The sequence below is a fragment of the Lactuca sativa genome, chromosome 8 (genome assembly GCF_002870075.4).
Source record: "Lactuca sativa cultivar Salinas chromosome 8, Lsat_Salinas_v11, whole genome shotgun sequence".
NCBI classification, from domain to species: domain Eukaryota; kingdom Viridiplantae; phylum Streptophyta; class Magnoliopsida; order Asterales; family Asteraceae; genus Lactuca; species Lactuca sativa.
The window spans coordinates 24,455,678-24,481,071 of record NC_056630.2 but is presented as its reverse complement, the minus strand read 5'-3'; the positions used below and the strand labels follow the sequence as shown (position 1 = coordinate 24,481,071).

Here is a 25,394-nt window from a genome sequence, read left to right as displayed (position 1 = left end):
CACATAGAGGCCCAAATCCTTTAAGTCCAACATAACTTACATGTTTTGACAATAAAATAAATGATTAAATAAATAACACCTTAGAACCATCGGGTGTTACACCTATTTTGTTTCTCGTGAATGGAAAATTATCCATCTCTTGAATCCAATCGAGATAGTTATTGTCGTTCAGCGCATCATTTACATGCATTTTTTTTGGGTAATCTGATGGATGAAGGTAATATGGTGAGTTGTAGTTGATGGTTTGGTTATTGGTTTTGGGCCCTGAGTTGCTTTCGTCACCGGCCATAATGAAACGATGAACAATTGTATAAGGTTTTGTGGTTTTGGCGAATCGGTATGAGACCCGCTTTGATACCATATAGAATTGAATTTTATGTATTTTTGTGTATATTGATCCCAAAAGATTAAAGAAGGATCAACCATATATATACATCGAATGGAAAACTAAAAGGATACCAATTACAATAAGGAAATATCAGTAAAGGAAAAGATATGAGAGTAATTTCTTCCACTACTTTGTCATGCCACCGTCGAGGGACGATGTTCTTATGACATGCCACAATCCACACCAACATACCGATGCCTTCGAACCAATTATTCTTCCTCTGGCATGAGCAACCATTTAAAATTGAATAATATTTTTCAAAATTTAAAACCATTTAAGGGGGTGTTTGGATAGAGAAAAAATGGTTGCTTATTAGCTTATTGCTTATTCTCACCACAATAAGCTAATTTGAGTGTTTGGATATGATGCTTAAAAAATCAGTTTATTGTGGTAGGAATAAACAAAATAAACTAGTTTTAATAAGCAAGGGGGGAATACTTATTGCTTATTGGTCATTTTACTCATATAAACCGTTTTATTTTGCCAAACACTTAAATGTTTATTGCTTATTCCCACCACAATAAGTTAATCCAAACACATTTTAAAAAAATATTTATTCTCACCACACTAAACAAATAACCAATAAGCTAATAAACTAAAAACTATTAAAAGTATAAACGACTAAAGCGAAAAATTAAGTGAACCTAAACCCGATTCAACAAATCCGCATACGCTGCCTCAAGAGGCCAAGACTACGTCGGGTAAACACGGCAGCGTAATGCTCCGGCATCGTTGAAAATGTGGCGGAATAACCGATTAATCGGCAACTACACGAAAACCGCCACTGCCATCATGCTCTTCATTCCATCATTCTCTTCTTCTCAGACCCTAACTCTCAGATCACTGCGAACCCTCATCGCACTCGCCTCAAACCCTATTACTCTCCTCACACCGCCGCAGTTACCACATCAGCCCTTAGGGGTTCAGCCGCCGCGCTCTTCGCTAACCCTAAGTCTATGCCGATTCTCACATTCTTCTACATCTTCTCCGATTCCAACGACTGCTCGTGATTTGTTTGGCTCTAGTTCGAACTATATAGGGGCTAAATGTATTTCTTCTTTTTCGTCTTCGGCTTCCTCCTCCTCCTCCTCCCCGTCGTTTTCGGTCGCTGATACGCTGGAGTGGGATGAACCTGCTGTGTGCGCAGAGGTTGAGGATTCCGGCGATGATTTTGTGACTGACGAGGACGTTAAGCCGCCCATTTCTGTAAGGGCTTATTTCTTCTCTACCAGGTATGATAATTGCTGCTTAAAATGGTTAATTTTTCCTATTCATCACTCCATTGGTTGTGAATATTGCGTGATTTGATTGCAGTGTGGATTTGAGAAGTCTGGTGGAACAGAACAGACCCAATTTTATCCAGCCTACATCACGCATGACTAATTACATTGTATTGAGGTTTGGCAGCAACAAGCCTGAGCATATTGTAAGTCTGTTTTGTTCATGTGATCAAGAGATTTTTGTTGCATTCGCTGTATGTTTAGTTATTTGCAAGAAACATTTTGGAGATACATGTGCATAGCAACACTCAACAAGGTTCATACAAGCTTTTAGTGCTTAAAGAGTTAAAACTGAAACAGGGAATGAAGCACACCAGCATCACAACATCTTGTATTTCCCATGAATCTTGAAGTTGAAGCTACATATGATTTCAGTGTTTTCTAGTTTCTACTTCTGAAGCTTCTTGATGATTATTCTTTTTTCAGGGTTTGGGTTCGAGTTTAAGTGGGAGTGAAAGCAGCTACATGGTAGTTTTTCAGTATGGCTCCATTGTCTTATTCAATGTCCGTGATCATGAAGTTGATGAGTATCTGAATATTGTAAAAAGTCATGCTTCAGGATTGCTCCAAGAGATTAGAAAAGATGGTGAGCTCTCATGACTTTATGATCTTTAACCTTTTTCCTTATATTGTCATTCAAATCCATATAATTGTAATCTTCTTTTTCTTTTTGCTTAAACTCAGAGTATGAGGTGAAAGAGAAACCAAGTTTGGACACATGGATGCAAGGTGGGTTGGATTATATAATGCTGCAGTATTTGAACATTGATGGGATTCGTACAATTGGCAGTGTTTTAGGTCAAAGTATAGCTCTCGATTACTATGTTCGCCAGGTAAGCAGTGTAATAAGTTTCTGCTATATATTTCATATGAATGATTATTAGTTCAATTCTTGATATTTCTTGTTTTAGGTTGATGGGATGGTTGCAGAATTCACTGATATAAACCGTGGCATGGAAAAAACTGGAACTTTCACCATGAAAAGGAAAAAGCTTTTTCAGTTGGTGGGGAAGGCAAATTCAAATCTTGCTGATGTCATACTTAAGCTCGGACTTTTTGAGAGGTAAACTTTTACTCTTGCTGATGTCATTAATGAACGGATAAAAGATTTCTGATAGAAAATTGAATTGGGTCGACTGTTGTGTAGATCTGATATTGCATGGAAGGATGCGAAATATGCACAGATATGGGAGTATTTAAGAGATGAATTTGAGTTGACTCAGCGTTTCGCGAGTTTGGATTTTAAGTTGAAGTTTGTTGAGGTAAAGTGTTTTTTTTTTATATGGAAATTTGTTTTAGTTTTTTTGGTGAAATTGAAGGGTGATGGTTTTGTTATGCATTTTGATTGCAGCATAACATTCGGTTTCTTCAAGAGATTTTGCAGAACAGGAAATCGGATTTTTTGGAGTGGCTGATTATAATATTGATAGGTGCTGAAATTCTTATATCTGTTTATGACATTGCTCATAAATCTGTCACATCCCTATAAAACAGTGTATATGTGGGTGGAAATGGCTAAATTATTTAAGTGTGTGACTTGGAATGTTAGCTTGATTTTAGTTGATGTTTGTTATATATTTACAAAGAGAATAAAGTTCAAGAAGATAGTTTTTTGATTCCTGTAGGTGTGAATGTGATAGAGGACCCGATTATAATTGCATGATCTACCATATTATTTGATAAAATACTTTCTCATTATTATAAAATACTCTCATTATTTTTTCTGAATTTATAATGGAAGCATTAAGATGATAGTTAATTAGGTGCGTTGGCTTCACAATCATATTAGTGTTATTTGTTTAGTTTTTTAGTGTTTTTTCCACACTCATCATACTAGTTTAATAAAATCTTTGTCTTTTCAAATAACAATTTACGCCTCCTTTTATTCACTAAACATTTTACATCTTTTCTACCATGAACACTTTATCTGTCTCAAAATAAGATTTTGGAATCAATGAAACCTTGAAGTTGAAATTCTACTATGTAGTTATGGAGTTAAAGTAAGAAGACGAACATTTTGCAATAGAAATCAACCTAGATCAAAATAATTTATGAGTTCCCTAAATATCCAGTAAAATTTGCAAATTGTTTGAATTTGATAGTTAGTTTTGTAATTTAAGTAAATTTGGTTTATGCATCTGATACATCAAAGATTGCAAAAAATTCCAAGGCATTGATCTTCTATCAGGAAATATATATGACAAAAACCCTCTATATGACATGCACGAGGGTTGAAGGAGTTTAAGAGTAAGAAAATCTATGCCAAAAGTATCCAGAGAAAAGAAGTCAATAACGATATTTTTTTGCTTAGGTTACTTAAGTAGTGTTGGTCATATTTGTAATGTTGGTCATCCATAGTATAACAATTATATCCATTTTGTCTACCATTCAACGCATCTGTTGCCAAAAGATGTGACTTTTTCCAACCGAAATTAATTGCCACAGGTTTTAGGTTTTGCTGAAGATTACTTTTTCTTAGTCTCCTATAAGATAGAACAATATATATTTCATGTGTTTGTCTCATGAATTGTTCTATGTTCCACAGGGACAAGAAATTCGCAATAAACATGCAAGGGAAAAAGTAACTGAAAGACCAAAGGATATTGCGAGGATATATCCTGGACAAGGTTTAATGACTTAAACCTTGAGTAAAGAACAATAATGGAGGCTTTTAATGAGTTCTATTTGAGTTTGGATTATATCCATCAAGCCTTGTAGAATAACCAAATATTCAATGCAAGAGTAAAATGAGAATACAAATGAAGCAAATATGCAAAGATAATGTTTAGAGAGAATGACAGACATGATTCTTGAATTGATAAAAGATGCTTTTGATACAAGGTTTGACACTCCTATTTATAATACTCGGAGTAAGATAAGACAAATAGACAATAATACATAGTGTGAACTACTACAAATCAACAACCTAATATTTTGACATGGTGTTGATGTGGTCTTGTCCCATTTGCCTATTAAATAAGACAAACAAAATAATCCAAACTAGTACTTGTCTTCATTTCTTTGACATTCCCTCTTCTCAATTGCAAACTGCTCGGAAAGCTCAATGACTTCGGATAGACATGCTCCTCAGAAACACTCATTCCTCGGATAGCCTAAGGTTAACTTCTCATGAACTAACAATAATTTTCTTTAAAACGAAATATAAATATATGTATTCAAAAGTTAATTTTGGTTTGTTTTGGCAAGAAAAGTCGCATCTATTTGTAACTTATGCATCAGGTCGTAAACAAAACATATATAACTCTTATGTTATAGATATCGTTTAGGTTGGGGAGATACCTTGTACCCCGCAAAGGGTGACCCCCTTGACCCCGTCTATAGATCGACAAATTAGACTGTTACTTGTGTGATACTTGTTGGAACCCCACCAAGGCCGCTGCTCACAAACCCATATATCTATGAGATTAAATCAGGTTATATGAATGTTCACTACATACCAAACTTGCAATATAACAAAAAGTTGGTCAATATATCTCAAATTAATGTTGATCATACTAAAGCGATGCGATAACACTAAAATGACTAATACTTGTACACATTTTGATAAAGTTCAAGTGACAATTATTCATCACGATCATGTCATTTTATTTATAGAAGTATAACGTATATTAGGGAAATCTTAACAAAATCATACGATAAAACATTGAACTAATTTTTTGATCTTAAACAGAAAAGACAAAATACATCGACTACTTATAGAGATTGACAAAAAAAATACCGACAATCATTTAAACATTGGTGATTTTAGCAAGACAACTTGTTTTTAGACAAAATGAAGAGATATAGTATTGTTTTAATGTAGTGCTATTGTATTTTCTATGTCTGACAATAACCTTCTTTTATTGTAAGCTTAAAACGTTAATCAAAATGTTGCAAAAAGTAGTTATTTTGAAAAATATCAATAAATGTAAAAAAAAACTTTTTATTTTAAAAAAACCTCCAATAAAAAATTTATAAAAAAACAATCATAATATAATAAGACATAGAAAGCATTTAACAAATAATATTCTCGGACAAAGAATACATTAATATTACAATATGATAATATTTTTTATCAGACAAAAAACATAATAATGCTATAGTAAGAGAAAATCTTGTGTTATACATAGAAAATACGGTCAATATTATTAGTAACTTCTTTTAAATAGAAAATACATTGATTCTAATAAGTAATACCAATGTGTGAGTGAGAAATAAAGACAAAAATAAAGTAAAGTTAGAGTAAAATAATAATAGTCTCTCTATCTAACAAAGAAAATACAAAATAAATTACACTAATATAACATCATTAAAATACAAAATAAATTACACTAAAGTTATAAATTACACTAATATAACATCATTAAAATACAAAATAAATTACACTAAAGTTATAAATTACACTAATATAACATCATTAAAATACAAAATAAATTACACTAAAGTTATAAATTACACTAATATAACATCATTAAAATAGAAAACACAAAATAAATTACACTAATATAACATCATTAAAATACAAAATAAATTACACTAAAGTTATAAATTACACTAATATAACATCATTAAAATACAGAATAAATTACACTAATATAACATCATTTGTTAGACAATATGACTACTTAAAGTTATAACACTACTAGAAAACTGGTGCAATAGCTACAGCACAATCCGTAGCTATTCCGTAGCTATAAACGGATAGCTACGGAAAAATGTCTGTAGCATAATGGCCCGTGGGAAAATTATAGCTACAGATTAGCTACGGAATAGCTACGGAATTAAATAGCTACATAATAGCTACGGATCTAAATAGATACGGAAATAAATAGCTACGGAATAGCTACGGAACTAAATAGCTACGGAAATCCTTAGCCATTCCGTAGCTAACTTCGTTTTATTTATTAAAAAAAATTAAAAAATTATAAGCTTCCAATTTTTTATTAAATACCATATTAGATTCACATTTGTCCAAAATACCATATAAAATACACCAAAAATATGAAAAATAGTAACGCATGTAATCAAGATCATTGTATATAGCTGATGATCACAGGCTCCAACCTAGAATAAACCAATTGTAATTATTAAAAATAATAACAAGAAGAAGAAACTTAAATGTTAATAAAGGTAAAAATTGCACACATTTTTATTAAACAACATTGAATAGATAACTTACATCATGGGAGGATGTCAAAAGGGCTAAGTGTATAAAGAGCACCAAGAAACACCTGCAAACAAGTAATAAGATTCAGCAATTCCTTCAAAACTTAGCACCTAAATGCATGTAATCATAATAAACAAGTAAATGAAAGAATGTTGCTATTTCTTAACTGCAACTAAAGCAATCTGCTAAGATAAGCAACAGGTCTATCAGGATCCACCATTGCTTGAAGCAATCTCTTGACAAATAAAGGCAACTAAAGCACTTGCTGTCACAAGAAACTCACAATCATCAGATTTCTTCAGAATTGCTTCAAGAAGAAAAAACTTAGGGAAAAGACGAAACTACCCCCTTCAATGTCTGGTGCCAACAGTCAAGTAACCTACCAGAATGAAACTGCAAGCACCACCAGCAAAAAGGCAATTGTACTGCCTAACATTCTTGAGAACATCATGGATCCCTGCATCCTGCTGTTGGGATAATGTTGCTTCCAGGGTCAATTTGATAATTGGACTGGAGCACATAGGTCACTTGCAAGGCTGAAATGCAGCAACGTGTTTCCAATACTCCATGATACAACCACCTGTAGAAGGGTAAGATATGATCCATAGTTGCTTAATTTGAAACACACTTATAATGTATAACTAATGAAAGACTCGATAGATGTTTCAACACCATTTTTAGTTAAACTGATCATGGAAGCAACTACACCAAATGCCTGTTATAAACCATGTTAACAAAAAAACATGAAAATAGATTTAAGGAAAAATTAGAACATACCTGTGAGTCTCGACACACGGAGAATAAACGAAGTTGATCGGTGGTGGATTCTCCGGTGGCGACTACTCCCTCGGACGGCGACTGGCGTTTACTCACTCTTGAAGTAACAAGTACCTCCCTTACCCTGAATCTGGAAGTCGCTATTTTTCTGTTAGCTCATTTTTTGTTGAATTCATTTGTGACTTGGAGAACTTGTGACTTGAATTCGAAGAACGATTTTAAGTTGTTTTGAGTTTGCTTTCTGTTGTTTAAGATCAAATGTACAGTTAAATGCTGAAACTCTCAATTTCGACTTAGAGCCCTATTTTAACGTGAACTGTGGTATAATTAGGAAATTGAAGTTGCGAGTTACGATTAGGGTTCGCTAGCCACATTAAACTTTATGATAAGTATTTCAACTGGAACAATTGGGGAATAATTTGTAAGATGAATTCGATTGAGTCGAATGATAAAAATATATATTACAGAAAAAATGAATCTTACCGATTGAGCATGGTTAGCCGTCGATTGAGCAGGTTTGAACCTTTGACTGAGCCTACTGACTGAACAAAACGATGACAGGAGCGATTGAAGCTTCGATTGAACAGAACGATTGAAGCCTGCTATGGTATTTATGGTTAATCGGTAACGGCATAAGGGGAGCGATTCAAGCGGCGCTGGCGGAGGGGCAGGGCTGAAGAACGACGGCAGTGGCGGAAGGTTGTGTCGCTGGCGGCACCGGTGGACGCAAAAGAGAACGCCGATCACGAAGATGAGCAGAGGTCTTTGGAGGTCGACGTGAGATAGCCTGCAGCTTCAAACCCTAGAATGGAGTGGAAGGCAGAAAACGAGAAGGTGCGGGAGATGGGAGGCGCGACGTAATTAAGCGGAAGTGCAAAACCTAGCCGAATATTTGAGAGAACGAAGCGGGAAGCGGGAACAAAAAAAAAAGGAAGCGGGAGCAAAAAAAAAAACGGGTGAGGATCGAACTCGGGACACGGACATAAGTATCGAGAGCAATAGATTGAGTATTAAACCATTCGGACGGGCATGCCACATCCGATTATAAGAGCTCCATAAAATCATTTATACAATACTATTCTCCTTTCATTTCCTTCTTTATTATTATTATTATTATTATTATTATTATTATTTTCCTTATTATTATTATTATTATTATTATTTTCCTTATTATTATTATTATTATTATAAACATACTGTAACATCCCTAATTTCGAGACCAAAATTTCATATTTGATTGAACAATTCATAAAACAAATTATAGAAAACATCTTCAAGTTCCCCCATCATACCACACACCATATATTAAACATACTGTCAGGCAGTTCTGGGGTGCCTGATCTACCCATGTCAATCAATTATGGGGTGCTCGACCTACCCTGTCAGTTTATCTCAACCAAACCCGGGGACTAGTCCCCTAACTACCACATGATTCACAAGTTCATTGTTCTAGTTTTGAAAGCCGTTTCTAAGTGTTGATTTCGTAATCGGTTGCTAAAACTGTTTTCCATGTTAAAAGCATACTGAAAATATAATTATCTTAAACAAAATAATATATTTTGAGCACAAGTTTCCCTGTACTTTTGCTTGTATTCCCCCCTTAAAACATGAAAAACTCGGAAAAGCGTAGGGCTATGAACTCACCTCGGGCGATTTGAATACGGAATGTGGGACGTTCAAGTGAAGATGATGATGGTGGTGGTGGTGGTGATGATGATGAAGATGATGATGGTGATGATGTTGATGATGATGATGGTGATGATGATGGTGGTGGTGGTGGTGATGATGATGATGAAGATGATGATGGTGATGATGGAGGCAGAGGGAGGAAGACAGAAGAGAGGAGTGTAGTAGTCGATCGCTAAAATGGAGATGGAGGCGTACAAAAACGATATGAAACCCTAAACTGAACAAGGAAAAAAAATGAGGGTGGTAGGACTCGAACTCGGGTATTTTCCATACATAACCAACAAACCTACCAATCGGTTGGGAATGCCACATCCATATTAACATTTTCCACTATTACTTTTAACCACTTCCACAACCATTTATAGTTATTATTATTATTTTTTTTTTTGTGATTTTTAAATACATGTAGATACACATACACGAGTACATGGTGGTGATGATGATGGTGATGGTGATGGTGGTGATGGTGATGGTGATGGTGGTGATGGTGATGGTGTGATGATGATGATGATGATGGTGGTGGTGAGGGTGGTGGTGGTGGTGATGATGGTGATGGTGATGGTGATGGTGATGATAATGACGATGACGATGGTGGTGGTGGTGATGGTGATGGTGATGGTGTGATGATGATGGTGGTGGTGGTGGTGGTGGTGATAGTGATGGTGATGGTGATGGTGATAGTGATAGTGATGGTGATGGTGTGATGATGATGATGGTGGTAGTGGTGATGGTGGTGGTGGTGGTGGTGATGGTGATGGTGATGGTGATGGTGTGATGATGATGATGGTGGTGGTGGTAGTGGTGATGGTGATGGTGATGGTGGTGATGGCTTAGATGGTGATGGTGGTGGTGGTGGTGATGGTGATGGTGATGGTGATAGTGATGGTGATGGTGATGGTGATGGTGATGACGGTGGTGGTGGTTGTGGTGATGATGATGATCATGATGGTGGTGGTGATGGTGATGATGATGATGATGGTGATGATGGTGGTGATGGTGGTGATGATGGTGATGGTGATGATGGTGATGATGATGATGTTGATGATGATGATGATGTATATGAGTTTGTGAGATGTATGTGAACGTATTCATAAGCATTATAGTGTTAAACCACTAAACGAGTAATGGATCTCGTATGTATACACGACTTTATAAATGATATTAATAGCTATAAATTGGTGAAAATATAGATAATCATGTTTAATAGAGGTGTGAAAAAAACAGAGCGAAAAAAACGACGTGCGGTGCTCGAAAAATCAAAAATAAGAAAAATCCGTAGCAAATTCGTAGCTAATTAGCTACGGAATTCTAACGGAAAGCATATTCCGTAGCTAATCTGTAGGTAATTACCTACGGATTAGCTACGGAATATGCTTTCCGTTAGAATTCCGTAGCTAATTAGCTACGGATTTGCTACGGATTTTTCTTATTTTTGTTTTTTCGGGCACCAGACGTTGTTTTTTTCACTCCGTTTTTTTTTTTCATACCTCTATTATACATGATTATCTATATTTTCACCAATTTATAGCTATTAATATCATTTATAAAGTCGTGTGCACATACGGGATCCATTGCTCGTTTAGTGGTTTAACACTATAATGTTTATGAATACGTTCACATACATCTCACAAACACGTATACATAAACATAATCCATCAGAAGTTGGTGAAAAGTATAAACATTACAATGTTAAATTGTGAAACGAGTATTTGATCCCGAACGGTCACACGACTTTATGAACGATATTAATAGCTATAGGTTGGTGAAAATATAGATAATCATGTATAGTAGAGGTGTGAAAAAAATGAAGCGAAAAAAACGACGTTAGGTGCCCGAAAAATAAAAAATAAGAAAAATTCATAGCTAATCTGTAGCTACTTAGCTACGGATTAGCTACGAAATTCTAACGGAAAGCATACCCCATAGCTAATCCGTAGGTAAATAGTATCTGTAGGTATCCCGTAGCCTTTTCGTAGCTAATTAGCTACAGAATAGCTACGAATTAGCATCGGTAGCTATTCCGTTACTAAATTAGGGCATCCCATTTCGTAGCTATTCCGTAACAATTCCGTAGCTAATTAACTACGGAAATTTTCCTTAGCTATTTTCCGTAGGAAAACCCCATGTTTTCTAGTAGTGTAAAGTTATAGTTAAATAACACTTTTGGTTTTTACTTTTAAAATGAGTTGACATTTTTTTCCTTATATAGAGATCTACTCAACATGGTCTCTTCTTTCGGATAATAAAACTGTTGGATTAGTGTCTAAGTCCATAACTATTTTGGTATGTACTTGACCCGATTATGAGCATGGTCCTTTTGGGTTGCCTTCACCATAGCAATATATAGGATGATTTAAGGAGAGAAAGGTTTAAATATGATTTATTAATATATTATGAGAATAATATATTAAAGGAGAAATCATATTGTTTAATTAATATTAGTCAAGAATTAATTGATAATTAATTTTGTGACTAAAAGAGATTAGTTAAACTTAGGGGACTGAAGTTGTAATTATAAGATAATTATAATTGGGCTATGGATCACCTAATAATATATAGGTTGGACGAATTCTATGGGAAGCCCATTAGAAATCGTCCAAGGGATATGTTTAAGGAGTCCATGGGCTGCTTAGGGCCTAAGCAGTCAAATTAGGGTTTCCTAGTTGTAAACCCTAATAGCCTACATGTATATAAAGGGCCCCTATGCCCCAAAAACGTGGACAAGTCTTCCATTAGGGTTTCCAGCCGTTTTTGGGCAGCCTCTCTTCTTCTCCTCTTCATCCAAGTTGTATATGGTGTTTGTGACTCCATTAGAGGTGCAGCACTTGAGGCACTAAGCTTTCTAAGGCCAATTCAAGCAAGGAATTGATTGTTATTGCTATATAACAATCAAAGGTAATTCTCTAAACCCTAATTCAGTTTATAATATGTTAGATCTAAGTTTATTAGTCTTGGATTCAAAGCATGTACAATAGAGAAACCTAGATCCAAGCATTAGGGTTTATATGAGCACATAGGATTGTTCTTATGCATAAAACCCATCAGTGGTATCATAGCCTTGATTGGTTTCAGTTGTATGTGATGCTTAACTGCTTTATTTGCTGGAAAATCGATTTTTGGCCTCTGCCCGACCTGACTCGGCGAGTCAGTGGAGAACTCGGCGAGTCTGTCCCTGACTCGGCGAGTCCAGTCCTTGACTCGGCGAGTCCAGGGGTCAGACAGAAGGAATTCCGGGTTTTTGCTGCTGTTTTGACTTGGATTTGATACCTAATTCGTTTTTTTGAAGTTAAAATCCGATTTTTATCTTAAATCAGTGAACATCCTTGCCAAAACAATAGATAATTTCAAATCTTTTAAATATTAGTTGTTTATGTGATAAATATGGATTATTTAAAGTTATTTGGTAATTATCTAATGACTAAAATAAGATTAGGTCAAATATAGATAATGAATAAATTAATTGTTTAACTCATATTATTTGTTATTTGATCCCTTGTGATGTGAAAAAGTTTCAATTGCACCCTTTAGGTTTTATAGTTTAAATTTGAACTTAAAAGTTTTGTTTATGAAATTTAAATAAGTTAAACCCTAATGTTTTGAAATGTTTCAAAACTTGCCCTCAAGTTTTGGAATTTAAAAGTTGATCAAAAGTTTAATTTTGAAATGTTAAATTCTAAAACCCTAGTATTTTGAAAAGTTCAAATCACACCCTTATGGTTTTGTTAATTAATTAAAGTGTATAATTAAAAGTGATTTAATAAACCCATAAAGTTTTTGGTTTACATTTAATTAAATTAAAAGTATAATTTACTAAGTTAAACCACCTAGTATTTTAAAAGTGTAAAATACACCCTATACTATATATAACATTAAAAGTCTAATATTATATATATATATATATGTATGAGTAAACAGTTAGTCTTACCGTTAGTAGGCCTCATTCACGAAGCTGGTCTATAAGGGGTGTTTAAGGAAATTGCCTATAAAATGGCGATTGAATGGGTATCCACTCGTACCCACCACACTCTTGACTAGTGGAGGGTCGTTAGCCGAACGGGTAGGATAGGACAGAAACCTTCCATTATAAGTATAATGAAGTACAAAGTAACTAAATGCTTTTTCAAATTCCCAAATCATAGTTACTTTAGGCAAAATGTGAAATTGTATGCTAACCCATGGAATTACACTTCGTACCCTTGTCAAACGTTAGTGGAGCGTGTGTGGTTAACCGGCACACTAATTTGGGGATGACATTGGTGGCGAAGGGTGGCTCGATGCTTATCATAGATCAATGGAGCGTGTGTGGCTAACCGGCACATTGATTAGGTGATTGTAGCATTAGGTGCACCACGTGATTCGTATGGTTATTCACACCTTGTTTGTGATCCTCGGCATCCCAGTCACAAATAGTAGGGCATAATCGAGATTAAACATGCCATTGAAAAGTTCAATGAATCTCAAAAGATCTAGGAGTTTCAATTCATTTAAAACTTAAACTTCTTTTTCGTTTTTCATGGTGGAAATTGGTAAATCGTCATTTACCTACCTTCAAATATTTTACAACTAGATTACGGCATCCCTTTTCTAGGTTGTAGAATATTGTGTTGGATCCTAGCTTGATGTTTCATTTGGGTGTTACATCAAGAATTCTAATCAACTTAACTTGAATTTTCTCCCGTTTTGTAGATGTCTGAATCTTACAATGGTCTTCCCAAATCCTTTGGAACAAGCTTTCCAAATGAAGATGACGTTCCGAGATATGATCAAGGAAATGAGAGTCATGCTTCACTTCCTCCACCTCCTCCAATTGTTCTCCCTGACCCACAAGTTCAAAGGCTTGAAAAGTTCAAGCTCACTCAAGCCCTTTTGGCAAGTAAACACGAAGATGGGAAACCTGTGTGTACACACGTCTTAGAGATGAAGTCACACATTGATAGGTTAAGCATGTTGGGTGTCGAGATTTCAAGCGAGTTGGCTGTTGACTGGGTTCTTGAGTCACTTCCTGAATCATATAGTGAGTTCGTTAGAGAGTACTATAAGATGGACCACGACGTGACCCTAATTGATCTCACCTATTTGCTTATAGCTGCTGAATCAGCAATGATTTGGCGTGCTGGTCAAGCAAATTTGTCTAGTGAATCAAACTCCCAAACTTCAATGGACACTGGCAACATTGGAAGTCCAGAAAGAACTAAGCCTGTGATTGTCCGATGTGCTGTGCCAAAGGAGTCCATTTGCTTTTATTGCCAAGAGAAGGGGCATTGGAGACGAAGCTGCCCTAACTACCTGAAAGATCTAAGAGATGGGAGAGTCAAGATGTATGGCTCTACTCTAGGTAAAATCCATTATCTAACTCTTTTGAGTTCCTATTCTAGATTCTTTATACATGATGTGATAAGATTACATTTTGATGTTTTGTAGGATCGAAGAAAAGAGAGGAAGCTTGAGGGAAGAAGTGAGCTGAATCTAATCATGAAGAAATGGATTTTGATCGCATTACTTGATGAATGGATTCTTGAGCTACTACTTGGAGTTAGAATAGATTGTTAAGAAATATGTAATAACATAGTTTTTCAATTGAATTGCATTGTAAGGACAAATTTTTTCCGCAATAAAATGAATTTTGACTTTATCTTATTTATTTATCCTTGCAATGGCATGTATGAAAGAATTAATGTTTGAATGTTTCTATTATTAGCAATAATGGATTTGAATCTTAATTGTGTTATTTGTGGAAATGTCAAAAGTTTACCAAATAGGGAGAGTTTCTCATCGCCCAAGTTTCAATTGGACAGAAACTTGGAATCATGCAATGTGCATTGTATGATGAATGAAAAACTTTCACATTTGGGAAACTTAGACTAATTCTTTGGCAAAGTGTCAAATTGAAGGACTAGGAAGATCAAGTACACTAGGTTGTGCGTTGATCAAGTCTACCACAAGAGTGACAAAGATATTCGTCATGATTTACTAAAGTTTAGTAAATATGGTTATACTTATAAGATTGAGTATAACTCTGAGTTGACTGAAATAGTTTCAATCAATAGCAGTACGAATAAGAAGAATCAAGAAGGCAGAAAGATAAAGGGAGAGTACCTTTTATTGTGTTTTATGATGAAGTATTAATGATTAAGAACCATATCTCAATTGATCCTCTAAGTGAGTTTTAGTGTATTTGCATGTCTAAGAAGAGGAATCGAGAATTGTAGAAATGGTTAAATCAAAGAGTCAATCATACTTCGTTCCAATATCAAGTCTTAGAGTCATACTCCAAGATTGTGACATTGAGTGACAAGTCTTAAGTAGGTTTATAACACTCATCAAATGTGGAATTTGGAAAAAGTTTTCTTATTCTTGCACATTTGAAATTGGTAAGTTGTGCTGTCTTGGATAAGACAAAGACCAACTAGGACCAATTATGTGAAGTGTTTTGTCTTGATAAGAACTACACTAACTCTTGAATATTTGCTTTGTCAAGAAATGTTTCTTGACAAGAGAATCTTATATGTCAAAGAGTCAGTGGGAGTCTTAATGGTCTTGAAAAGTTTCAAGAACAAATCAAGAATAAACGTTATAGATCATCACTAGCACACGACTTGAGGTTTACAACCTGTCGTACTGACATTATCTTGTTTCTGTGCCATTCCAATTGAGTTCTCATTTGAATGCATACTAGAGCCTTAGTCGATGGAAAGTACATTGATATGTAAGGACAAGTTACTAAACTACTTGGAAGACATGGTGGGCACTCGTGTTACCATAGGGCAATAAATCAAGATTAAGAAAGTTCAATCCATATGAGTTTGGATTTGTCGCAAACCTTGATTTTGGCAAATTCATATGGATAGGAACTCATACACCATAAAATCTAAGTGTCATAAGATTCCCTCCTTCATGAAAATGACTGTGAGGAAATACTTTCACTAAGAGAGGTTTTAAGAAGATAGCAATTGTGAAAATTGTATTCTCACATTCGATTATGGTTACGGCATCCCTTTCCATAGTTCGAATTGTGAGATTTGGCAATTAGTTTGAACACTTGGAACTTAGTAACATAGATTCTAAATTGATTAAGCACACATATGAGCTATCTAAAGTAAAGGTGCATAAGTTCAAGAAGCTTAGATAAAGGCTTATCGAAGCATCTAGTATTAAAAATATGAATTTCAGAAATTCAACAGGCATTGTTTTTCTAGAAGTTCATTCGCTTTCTGAATACATGTCAAAGCTAGTGGGAGCATAAGTGTTATGCTTATATGATAATAATCATCATGATAGTGGGAGCATAAGTGTTATGATTGTATGATTATTATGGCGAGTATTGCAAGTTAGCAATATTAATTATAGAAAAACAAAGATTCAATTTGCAAAGTTGCATGGGTTGAAACGTTGTTTTGATATAATTAAGGGAGAGAATATTATACTTCGTTTAAAAATCTAAAGCTTAGATTAAGAAATTTTAATATCTTCAGTCAAAGGATACATTGTGTGTTCTCAAATTTCGATTATGATTACGGCATCCCTCTTCATAGTTCGAACTGTGAGAACATGACACATAAAATATTATGGCAAAAGATTGGTAAAGTATCATATCTTTATGTAAGACATTATGCATCGTGTCCCATACGCTTCGGGTATAGGATCGATTGCAAATGCTATAATATTTACCATTCTAAAATTTTTCAAATGTCTAGCGCATTAAGAGGGAAAAAGGACTAGAATGGATTTTGACTAAAATTATTAAACAACTATCAAAGGACGATCCAAAGTTCGCTGAGGATTGGTCGCTTATGAGTAGTTGGAAGTATGGTATTAGATGGACCATATCGACATTATTTTGAATAGATAAGATTCTATTAAGAATGAGTTGTCATATGGCAAATATGGAAATGTTTCCATATTGGGAGTTGGATATTAAGAATCTATGTCTAGATTAGAAACTTTTATGCAAGAAGGATGTTCAAAGGAATGTACTTTGAATGTGAGACTTCACGTCTATGGAATTGTCATGTAACAATTTCTAAGAAAGCACTTTGTAATTTCATTAGCCAAGTGTTGGTGACTTTTGTGCTATGACTTTACGAAAGGATCGTTGCGTAAAATGTTAGAATCTAGTATATTCTAGTAGTGCCAAGAACCTTGTGTTCTTACACTAATAATGGGGATTGAGGAATTGTGAAATGAGAATCATTGGAAAAGTTTTCAATTGTTTTACTTCACAAAGCATGGACCATAGGAAACAAAGTGTGCATGCTTAGTGCATGGGACAATTGTTGTTGTAATTCAAGTAATGAGTTGATTATCCGAAACATTAAATGATAAATAATGAGTGATCAATATGGTGGATAAATAGAAGTGTTTTATTTACTCTCACAAGTTTGGGGCCATATAGGATTAAGTATTGTTGTCATGTTTTAGTTTGCATGTTTTGACTTCCAGAATAACTAGGTTATTCAAACATCCACAGTCGGTCATACGTTGGAAGTAAGTATGAAGGAAGACTGTCATGAATCTGTCTGTAGATTGTCTGAAGTGTTTAGACATAGCACAAGTTTGCTGCAGAGTTCATGAGTGCTTTGATAAGATTAGAGTATTGGATTAAACCCACGCTCACTTGGATCACTTCATGGATTTATCACGAGTGATTAGTGAGACGGTAATATTGTATATTCTTGAAACCGAGACGTGTGAGTTGTTATTTGTTGGTCGATTACACATTGATAATAAGTAAACGCACCAGTAACTTGGTGTTATAAAGCTTATTGTTGTGTGTGATTCGATTAATAAATGCAAGCGAGCATTTGAGTCGAAGTTTATCCATTCCTTTTACCCAAAGTGGGATAAAAGCGATATCTGTGGGCCTCTCGATGATTTAGTGATGACACCTAAGCGCTTGGCCAAGCCGGGACTAAGTTGATGTGTTCAACTGTAGTCTGTTGTCAGTCGTCATAAATCGGAAGTCGGGAAATAGTATAGAGAGAATGATTGGAATTCATGTCTTATGTCTATACGATATCTTGAGAATGGAGGAATATATAATCCCTTATCTAGAGGACACGCTATCTGATAAGATCAGAGTTGACAGCGGCTTTTGAAAGCTACGATTGCTGATCAGGTTCTGAAGTCATACGGAAAATAGTTATTAGACTTATCCAAGTGGGAGACTGTTGGATTAGTGTCTAAGTCCATAACTATTTTGGTATGTACTTGACCCGATTATGAGCATGGTCCTTTTGGGTTGCCTTCACCATAGCAATATGTAGGATGATTTAAGGAGAGAAAGGTTTAAATATGATTTATTAATATATTATGAGAATAATATATTAAAGGAGAAATCATATTGTTTAATTAATATTAGTCAAGAATTAATTGATAATTAATTTTGTGACTAAAAGAGATTAGTTAAACTTAGGGGACTGAAGTTGTAATTATAAGATAATTATAATTGGGCTATGGATCACCTAATAATATATAGGTTGGACGAATTCTATGGGAAGCCCATTAGAAATCGTCTAAGGGATATGTTTAAGGAGTCCATGGGCTGCTTAGGGCCTAAGCAGTCAAATTAGGGTTTCCTAGTTGTAAACCCTAATAGCCTACATGTATATAAAGGGCCCCTATGCCCCAAAAACGTGGACAAGTCTTCCATTAGGGTTTCCAGCCGTTTTTGGGCAACCTCTCTTCTTCTCCTCTTCATCCAAGTTGTATATGGTGTTTGTGACTCCATTAGAGGTGCAGCACTTGAGGCACTAAGCTTTCTAAGGCCAATTCAAGCAAGGAATTGATTGTTATTGCTATATAACAATCAAAGGTAATTCTCTAAACCCTAATTCAGTTTATAATATGTTAGATCTAAGTTTATTAGTCTTGGATTCAAAGCATGTACAATAGAGAAACCTAGATCCAAGCATTAGGGTTTATATGAGCACATAGGATTGTTCTTATGCATAAAACCCATCAAAAACGACATTAGGCTGGAGGGAGTGGTGCCATCGAAACCGCACACCCTTCACCGCTACATAAGCGTCACGTCATTTTTTAACACAGTAATGTGGTTTCTTGCCACACTTTTATTTTTATTTATTTTTGTTTTTTTTTAACTATTTTAATTTAATAAAACTTTTTTTTAACAAAAAAACATAATTTTAAAAAGATAATATTTCATTAATTAAAAATACAAATACCATACATTGCTTAACTTAAAAAAAAACCTAAAAAATTAGAAAAGCAGATTAAAAACATAAAACCTACAACTTATTAAAAAAAGCACACCAAACGATTAAAAATTTAAAACAAAAAACTAGAAATTAGCCACGATTTACATAATATTTTTTCACTTCCTCCTTCATCGCCAAAATAACTTGAAGCTCGTCCCCGGTCATATTCGACGTGTCCATCGCTAGTATTCGCATGTCGTTGTCCATTTGTTTCCGAAGCTCTCTTTCAGAAGCAATTTGCAAAATCTTGTCCATTCTATCTTTTATACCCTTCATGTCAGCTCCTATTTCTTTCAACTCATCTGAATTCGACGCTTTGCCTTTGCCTTTGCTTTTTTGCTTTGTCTCTTCCCATTGGTCGGGAAGGTGGTGAAATTGGAACAGATTCATCTTCGTTCAGATCAAATTGAACACGAACATCTGATGTAGTGTGGTCGGTCTCAGATGTCCTGCTGCGTTTTGAATCACTGTCGATATGCTCGTTTGATGTTTTGCTACTTTGCCATTTCTTGTTATCTTTCAAAAAATTTCAAACTTCAAGAAACTTGAAAGCTTTCAGATTTTCTTTTTGATACACTTTCAACGCTTTCTTCAAAATCACTTCATCGCTTTCTCAACTTTTCCATTGACGTTTCATGTTATTATACAAATCATTAAACAACATGATTTCCTTGTTCATCTTCCCCTATTTGGAGTACACTTGATGTTTTGAACGGTATTCTCCACGGTTCATTCCTTTATGGAACCTATGTAAAATGCGAATCCAAAAGCGGTCATGCTTTTGGTCTTTTCCAATTGTCGTATCTTCTGAAATATCGATCTAAGATTGTGCTAACATTAATACTTCCAGGGGTTCCCAACATTTAGTCTCCGCCTTCTCTTTTCTTTTAGTTGCTACTCGAGTGAGCTGAGTTTCTGTAACGAATTCCGGTTCGGAATCTGAAACGACCGTTTCTGGTTGTGTTTGTGTTTGTTGAACCAACTCGGGTCGAGACAAAAAAATCAAATGGATTAAGATCTATGTCGGGTTGTGGTAGTGGTTGTGTTGGTCGTTGTGGAAAATACGAAAGTATACCGCCGTAGTGGTAATATGGAGGTAAACAAATCGGTTGATCAAATGAAGAGATTAGGGTTGTGGTGTTTCTGATAGATGTTTTTTCTTTGCTGGACTTTTTGGAAGAAGACATTTTTCAAAAAAATTGAAGGAGAAGAGAATAAAATTTTTAGGATTTTGGTTGAAAGTTATGTAAAAAAGGATAAGTATATATATAGAGTAAAGTAAAAAAAAATTAAATGAATTCAATCAAATGACCGTTCAACGGTCAACAAGCACCATCCAATCACATGATATGGTTCTTTCTAGCCATAGTGCGGCCAAAACCGCACCCAGGGGCAGTGTTTGCGGTCGACGTGGCAAGAACGCAGTTCCAAACCGCACTGCACTCCAATGAGCCTTAGAAATTTTCAATAAAACTTTCATCAAAAGACATTGTGAAAAACAACCATTTCTCACGCATCTTGATGTCTTTGCTTCTCAAATTTGCAGATCTCTAGCTTAATCTGCACTCCCAAGAGAAATACGAAACTTGTTGATGCAAATCCTTAAACCAGGGGTATACTCCCTAGCTTCCTCGCTTTTACCATGTTAGCTCAACACCACGTCATTTCCCTTTGTTATCCATATTTAGAGAATAGTAAACAATAATATATTGTACTATATAAATATCGAAACATGAAAAGAAAATAAAAAAAAATAAGAGCTGTGGTGGTTTTGTTTATCACAATGTAGGTCGCTACGTTCATCACATAACGTGGTATGGTGACCCCCACCATATGGTGCCATGAGGGTTACCAACGGGCCTTATGTATTTCGATAACAGACCATTGGTAATATGTATATAACAAAAAGATTGATCATATTTTATATACAAATTTGAAACTTTTATTCTTTCTTTCATTTAAGTCAGTATAGCATCTCTTTTATAGTCTTCTCTTTCTTTGGTTGTTCTATAGGTCTATACCACAATACCAATACAGTATATTTTTAAATCAAAGAAGAATAAAATATACTACTATAAACAAACATTAATTCTATTTGTAGGTCAAAATCAAATAGCATAAATTCTTTCAACTTCCGAATTGGAAAACTCCGAAGGCAGCCACGAGTTTGTCCCACTCTTGGCAATCTTCTCCCTCCTTCTCATCGACCGAGTTTTCTTCGACTTCACCACATAATACGTCATCGTTCCCAACACCCCCACCATTATAACACCACCAACCACCGTAATCAAAATCGCCGCCCATTCATACTTCCGACCAACCACTATATACGCCGACGCCATAAACGCCACCGAAGTACACACAGACGCCAACCACATCAACTTATTAATCACCTCCACCACCTTCCTCTCTGCCTTCGTCTCCCCTCTAACCAACGTAATCTGAACCACCACCACCGCCAACGACGTAAAAAGAGCAATCGCATTAAAAATAAAAAATATTTTAAACGAAACTCGGTTCACCACCACCGCCATCCCGTCATCGTTATCCCCACCGGGAACCGTGAATATGGCGGCAAAAGCCACTGTTGCGAAAAGCACCGCCACAACGGTGACAGAGTTCGTGGCGTTGTTGATTCCTTCACGGTGGAGTTTTCGAAGCTCTTTAGCGATTCCATGGACGTTTTTGTTTGTTTTTTTCGTCTGTAAAAGCTGGATGTGGACGTCGTTTTTTATCTGAGTCACCGTTTTTCTTAACTCGTCTCGTGGCTGGTTCAACTCGTTTGCTCGGACTCCGCCGCATCGAACCAGACACGCCCTTATATCGGCGGCTTCCTCCGATAACGAAAGCCCTTCGGCAATGTCAAGAGCCGTTTTGTGGTCTCTGGTTAATGCGTTAACATTCGTATCAGGGAGACTAAGCAATTCGTTTACTATCTGTAAAAATTATCGTAAGGTTATCATTCAATTTTTCTAAACCCTAAAACCCTAAAATTCGTGTTTCTGAAACGATTGAAAAATACCTCTGCTCTTTTTTTTCTTGTGGCGACATGTAATGCGGTGAAACCGGATTTGTCCGGCAGCATAACGATGGCGGCATCAGCTTCGAGCAGCAATTTAACGACGTCGCTGCTAGCGCCTTTCACCGCCATATGCAGGGCGGTTTGGCCCTTTTTGTCTGTTCTTCTGGCCAGATTTGAATCCTTATCGAGCAAAGTCTTCAAAGTCTCGACATGACCTGCTCTTGCCGCTAGATGTAATGCGTTTTTGCCATTGGATCTAGGAATATCTAACAAGGTCGGATCCTTTGATAGCAGTTCGTTGACGACATCAGTGTGGCCTTTTGAAGCTGCGGTGATAAGAGGTGTTGCGTTTCCTTGTGATCTGGTTTTGCAGAGTGTTATGTCATGGTCAAGTAGGAGTTGGACTACAGCTGAAAATATTCAAAATCGAGCTATGAAGATATGTTGATTTAACAATTAACAAAATCAAGGTATGAAGATTTAGGGGATGTTTAACAATTACCATGGTGTCCTTGACTAGCAGCGACATGTAAAGGATCAAACTCTAATCGGCTTCTTTTCAAAAGTGTTTCCTTATCTGAATATTTCAAAAGCTCTTTAACTACCTCCAGATGTCCCCTTTCAGAAGCTGTGTAGAGTGCCGTTTCTCCCAATTCGTTCACCTCATTTACGACTGATGCTCGGATCTCTGCAACCTCCGCATCAAAATCAGCTCCGATTAAAGTTCTTACCATTTGCGAATTAATGTCATCGAGAATCTGCTTCACGGCTGCCAGATCACCTCTTTGGGCTGCTAAGTGCAGCTCGGTGTCATTATGTCTTCCTGTTACTTGCTTCACGTATTTCTTCTTCCCAGCCTGATCTATCCGCTTCCCGGAATTTGTCAGCACCAGCGCCGGAGCAGATGTGGAAGATGGAGATGGTGATGGTGATGGATCGCAACTAGGGTTATAATTTTGATTTTGTTTTGATGGAGTCATGTGCCGTTTCGATAAGCCTCCTATTCCTGATTGTCAAATTAAAAAGAATATTAAGAACAATAATCGATTTTGAAAATAATTTCCGTCTCATGACACCCAAATGCATTAATCTAGTTAATCTTCATCTCACAATCACCTCAAACTTCGATTTCATACATTTCAGCTATGAACATGATACGAAAAACTTCAGGAATTTTGAAAACAGGTAGATTGTAATCGATATTGGAAATATGACAAAAGCAAGGACAAACATACACGTATTTTAAGAGCTAGAAGAGTACCTTCATCTATGGCAGAAGGCATGTTTTGATCTAGAGAAGAGAAACAGCGACCAAATTCTAGAATCTGAGGTGTTTCACAAGTATTTATTAATGGAAGAGTTTCAATGGCATTTGCCTAACGACACATACAACACAGTATAGACTAGGCGACGAGGAAGGTGCTGAGAAGGTTCAAAATTCAGATACTACTACAACTTAAGCAGATTTGCCTATTTAGTCCTTGGAGTTTATTGATGTTATAAGAACTATCCTCAAGTTTGGTTTTTGTAGTTAACCGTGTTTACAAAAAAGAATTACTTTGGTTTCAATAATCATGACCAGAATTAAAGATTATTTGATTGAAGTTAATATATAGTTACATTTTATATCATTATTCAGCGAATTATCTATCATTCATTTTTTCTATATATATTTTTAATGTATAGGGGTTTACCTAATTGAAAAGGAGGAATGTTAAAGAGACAAAATAGGTAGAATATTTGACCAATCATGCAGATGATGGAAGAAATACTTAGATTTGGACTAAATGCTCTAAAGACAAAACTAGGAAAAAAGCTTTAGATTAAAGCATAAGGACCTTTACTAAAAATATTCAAAACTTTATGTTGTTGTAAATTTCCTAATGCTTTCCATGCAAGTGTCTCTTGTCCTATTGTGGTCACCTAATTAGACTTACATTCACATTCTAGTCATTCATCCTTTTCTTCCACGTTAACTATACACGACTAAAATATGGACTTTGTAATTACATTATTTGATAACTAGCATCCGTCTTGTTAAATTTATAGTCCTATTGCAGAAGAGGGCTTTTAGCCAGTAAGACGTCCTTTACTCATATATTAAGTTTACATGAGGTGATTTTTAGACAAAATATATAGTTTGGGAGTAAAGTAATAGATATATGTGTAAGGTGTTATAACAAAAAATCTCCTTAATCAAAACTATTTTGAACATTACATTTGTGGTGGTGTATTGACCATAAAAACACAATTTTTTCAAAAGATTAGGGGTGTTTGGATAAATTAGATTATAGCTTATTAGTTTATTTGCGATGAAAATAAGTAATAAGCAATAAGTAAGGGAGAGATGTTATTAAAATCAGCTGATTTTTAAGGATTCATATCCAAATACTTAAACTTATACTTAAACTTAGCTTATTGTGATAGAAATAAGTAATAAGCAATAAACACCATCTTTTTTCCCTATCCAAACACCCCCTTAATAATACAACCACAAATTTCACAAAAATTGTTTCTCTTATGTTTCTTTTACAAACCTTATCAATAATTCTTGGTATGATTTTATGTCATTCAGGGAGGTATTAATATTACTATCTTCCAATACAAACATTAATAATATGGGTAAATAGCATAAAAGACACTCAGTTTATATGAAAATTCTAATTTGACACCGTGTTTTTTTTATCTCAAATTTGACACTGTGTTTTTCAATTTGTTACAGTTCTGATCACTTGACAGGTCAACCAGATTACATGCTGACGTGACCTGCTGGCATGATATGCTGACGTGTCAAAACTGAATATTTTTTCCACAAAAACACTAAGTTTTCATTTTTTTTTCCCGATTTTGACAC

General features: G+C 35.4%; 2 protein-coding genes and 1 long non-coding RNA gene across 5 annotated transcripts; 1 reads left to right on the top strand and 2 right to left on the bottom strand.

The window, feature by feature from the left end:
• The first annotated feature begins 1,022 nt into the window (after nucleotides 1–1,022).
• On the top strand, nucleotides 1,023–3,287 carry LOC111888965 (protein RETARDED ROOT GROWTH-LIKE). Its single transcript, XM_023885097.2, has 7 exons — nucleotides 1,023–1,620; nucleotides 1,703–1,814; nucleotides 2,095–2,254; nucleotides 2,353–2,501; nucleotides 2,580–2,731; nucleotides 2,816–2,930; nucleotides 3,020–3,287. The coding sequence occupies exons 1-7, from the start codon at nucleotides 1,127–1,129 to the stop codon at nucleotides 3,155–3,157; spliced, it is 1,320 nt and encodes a 439-aa protein (XP_023740865.1). The 5' UTR covers nucleotides 1,023–1,126; the 3' UTR covers nucleotides 3,158–3,287.
• A 3,295-nt stretch (nucleotides 3,288–6,582) lies between these two features.
• On the bottom strand, nucleotides 6,583–8,568 carry LOC111888993 (uncharacterized). Of its 3 annotated transcripts, none has more exons than XR_008225919.1 (6): nucleotides 8,096–8,568; nucleotides 7,613–7,853; nucleotides 7,181–7,415; nucleotides 7,003–7,100; nucleotides 6,848–6,899; nucleotides 6,583–6,732 (listed from the first exon to the last, which is right to left on the bottom strand). It is a non-coding gene; the product is annotated as an uncharacterized LOC111888993 (long non-coding RNA). The 3 variants fall into 3 exon arrangements; XR_008225917.1 differs by having other exon boundaries at nucleotides 7,219–7,415; nucleotides 8,096–8,563; XR_008225918.1 differs by having other exon boundaries at nucleotides 7,219–7,415; nucleotides 7,613–7,742; nucleotides 8,096–8,559.
• Nucleotides 8,569–21,417: 12,849 nt separating this feature from the next.
• LOC111888962 (ankyrin repeat-containing protein ITN1) lies at nucleotides 21,418–23,956 on the bottom strand. The gene is made up of 4 exons (XM_023885093.3): nucleotides 23,802–23,956; nucleotides 23,043–23,546; nucleotides 22,541–22,950; nucleotides 21,418–22,454 (listed from the first exon to the last, which is right to left on the bottom strand). The coding sequence occupies exons 1-4, from the start codon at nucleotides 23,821–23,823 to the stop codon at nucleotides 21,627–21,629; spliced, it is 1,764 nt and encodes a 587-aa protein (XP_023740861.2). The 5' UTR covers nucleotides 23,824–23,956; the 3' UTR covers nucleotides 21,418–21,626.
• Nucleotides 23,957–25,394: the final 1,438 nt, after the last annotated feature.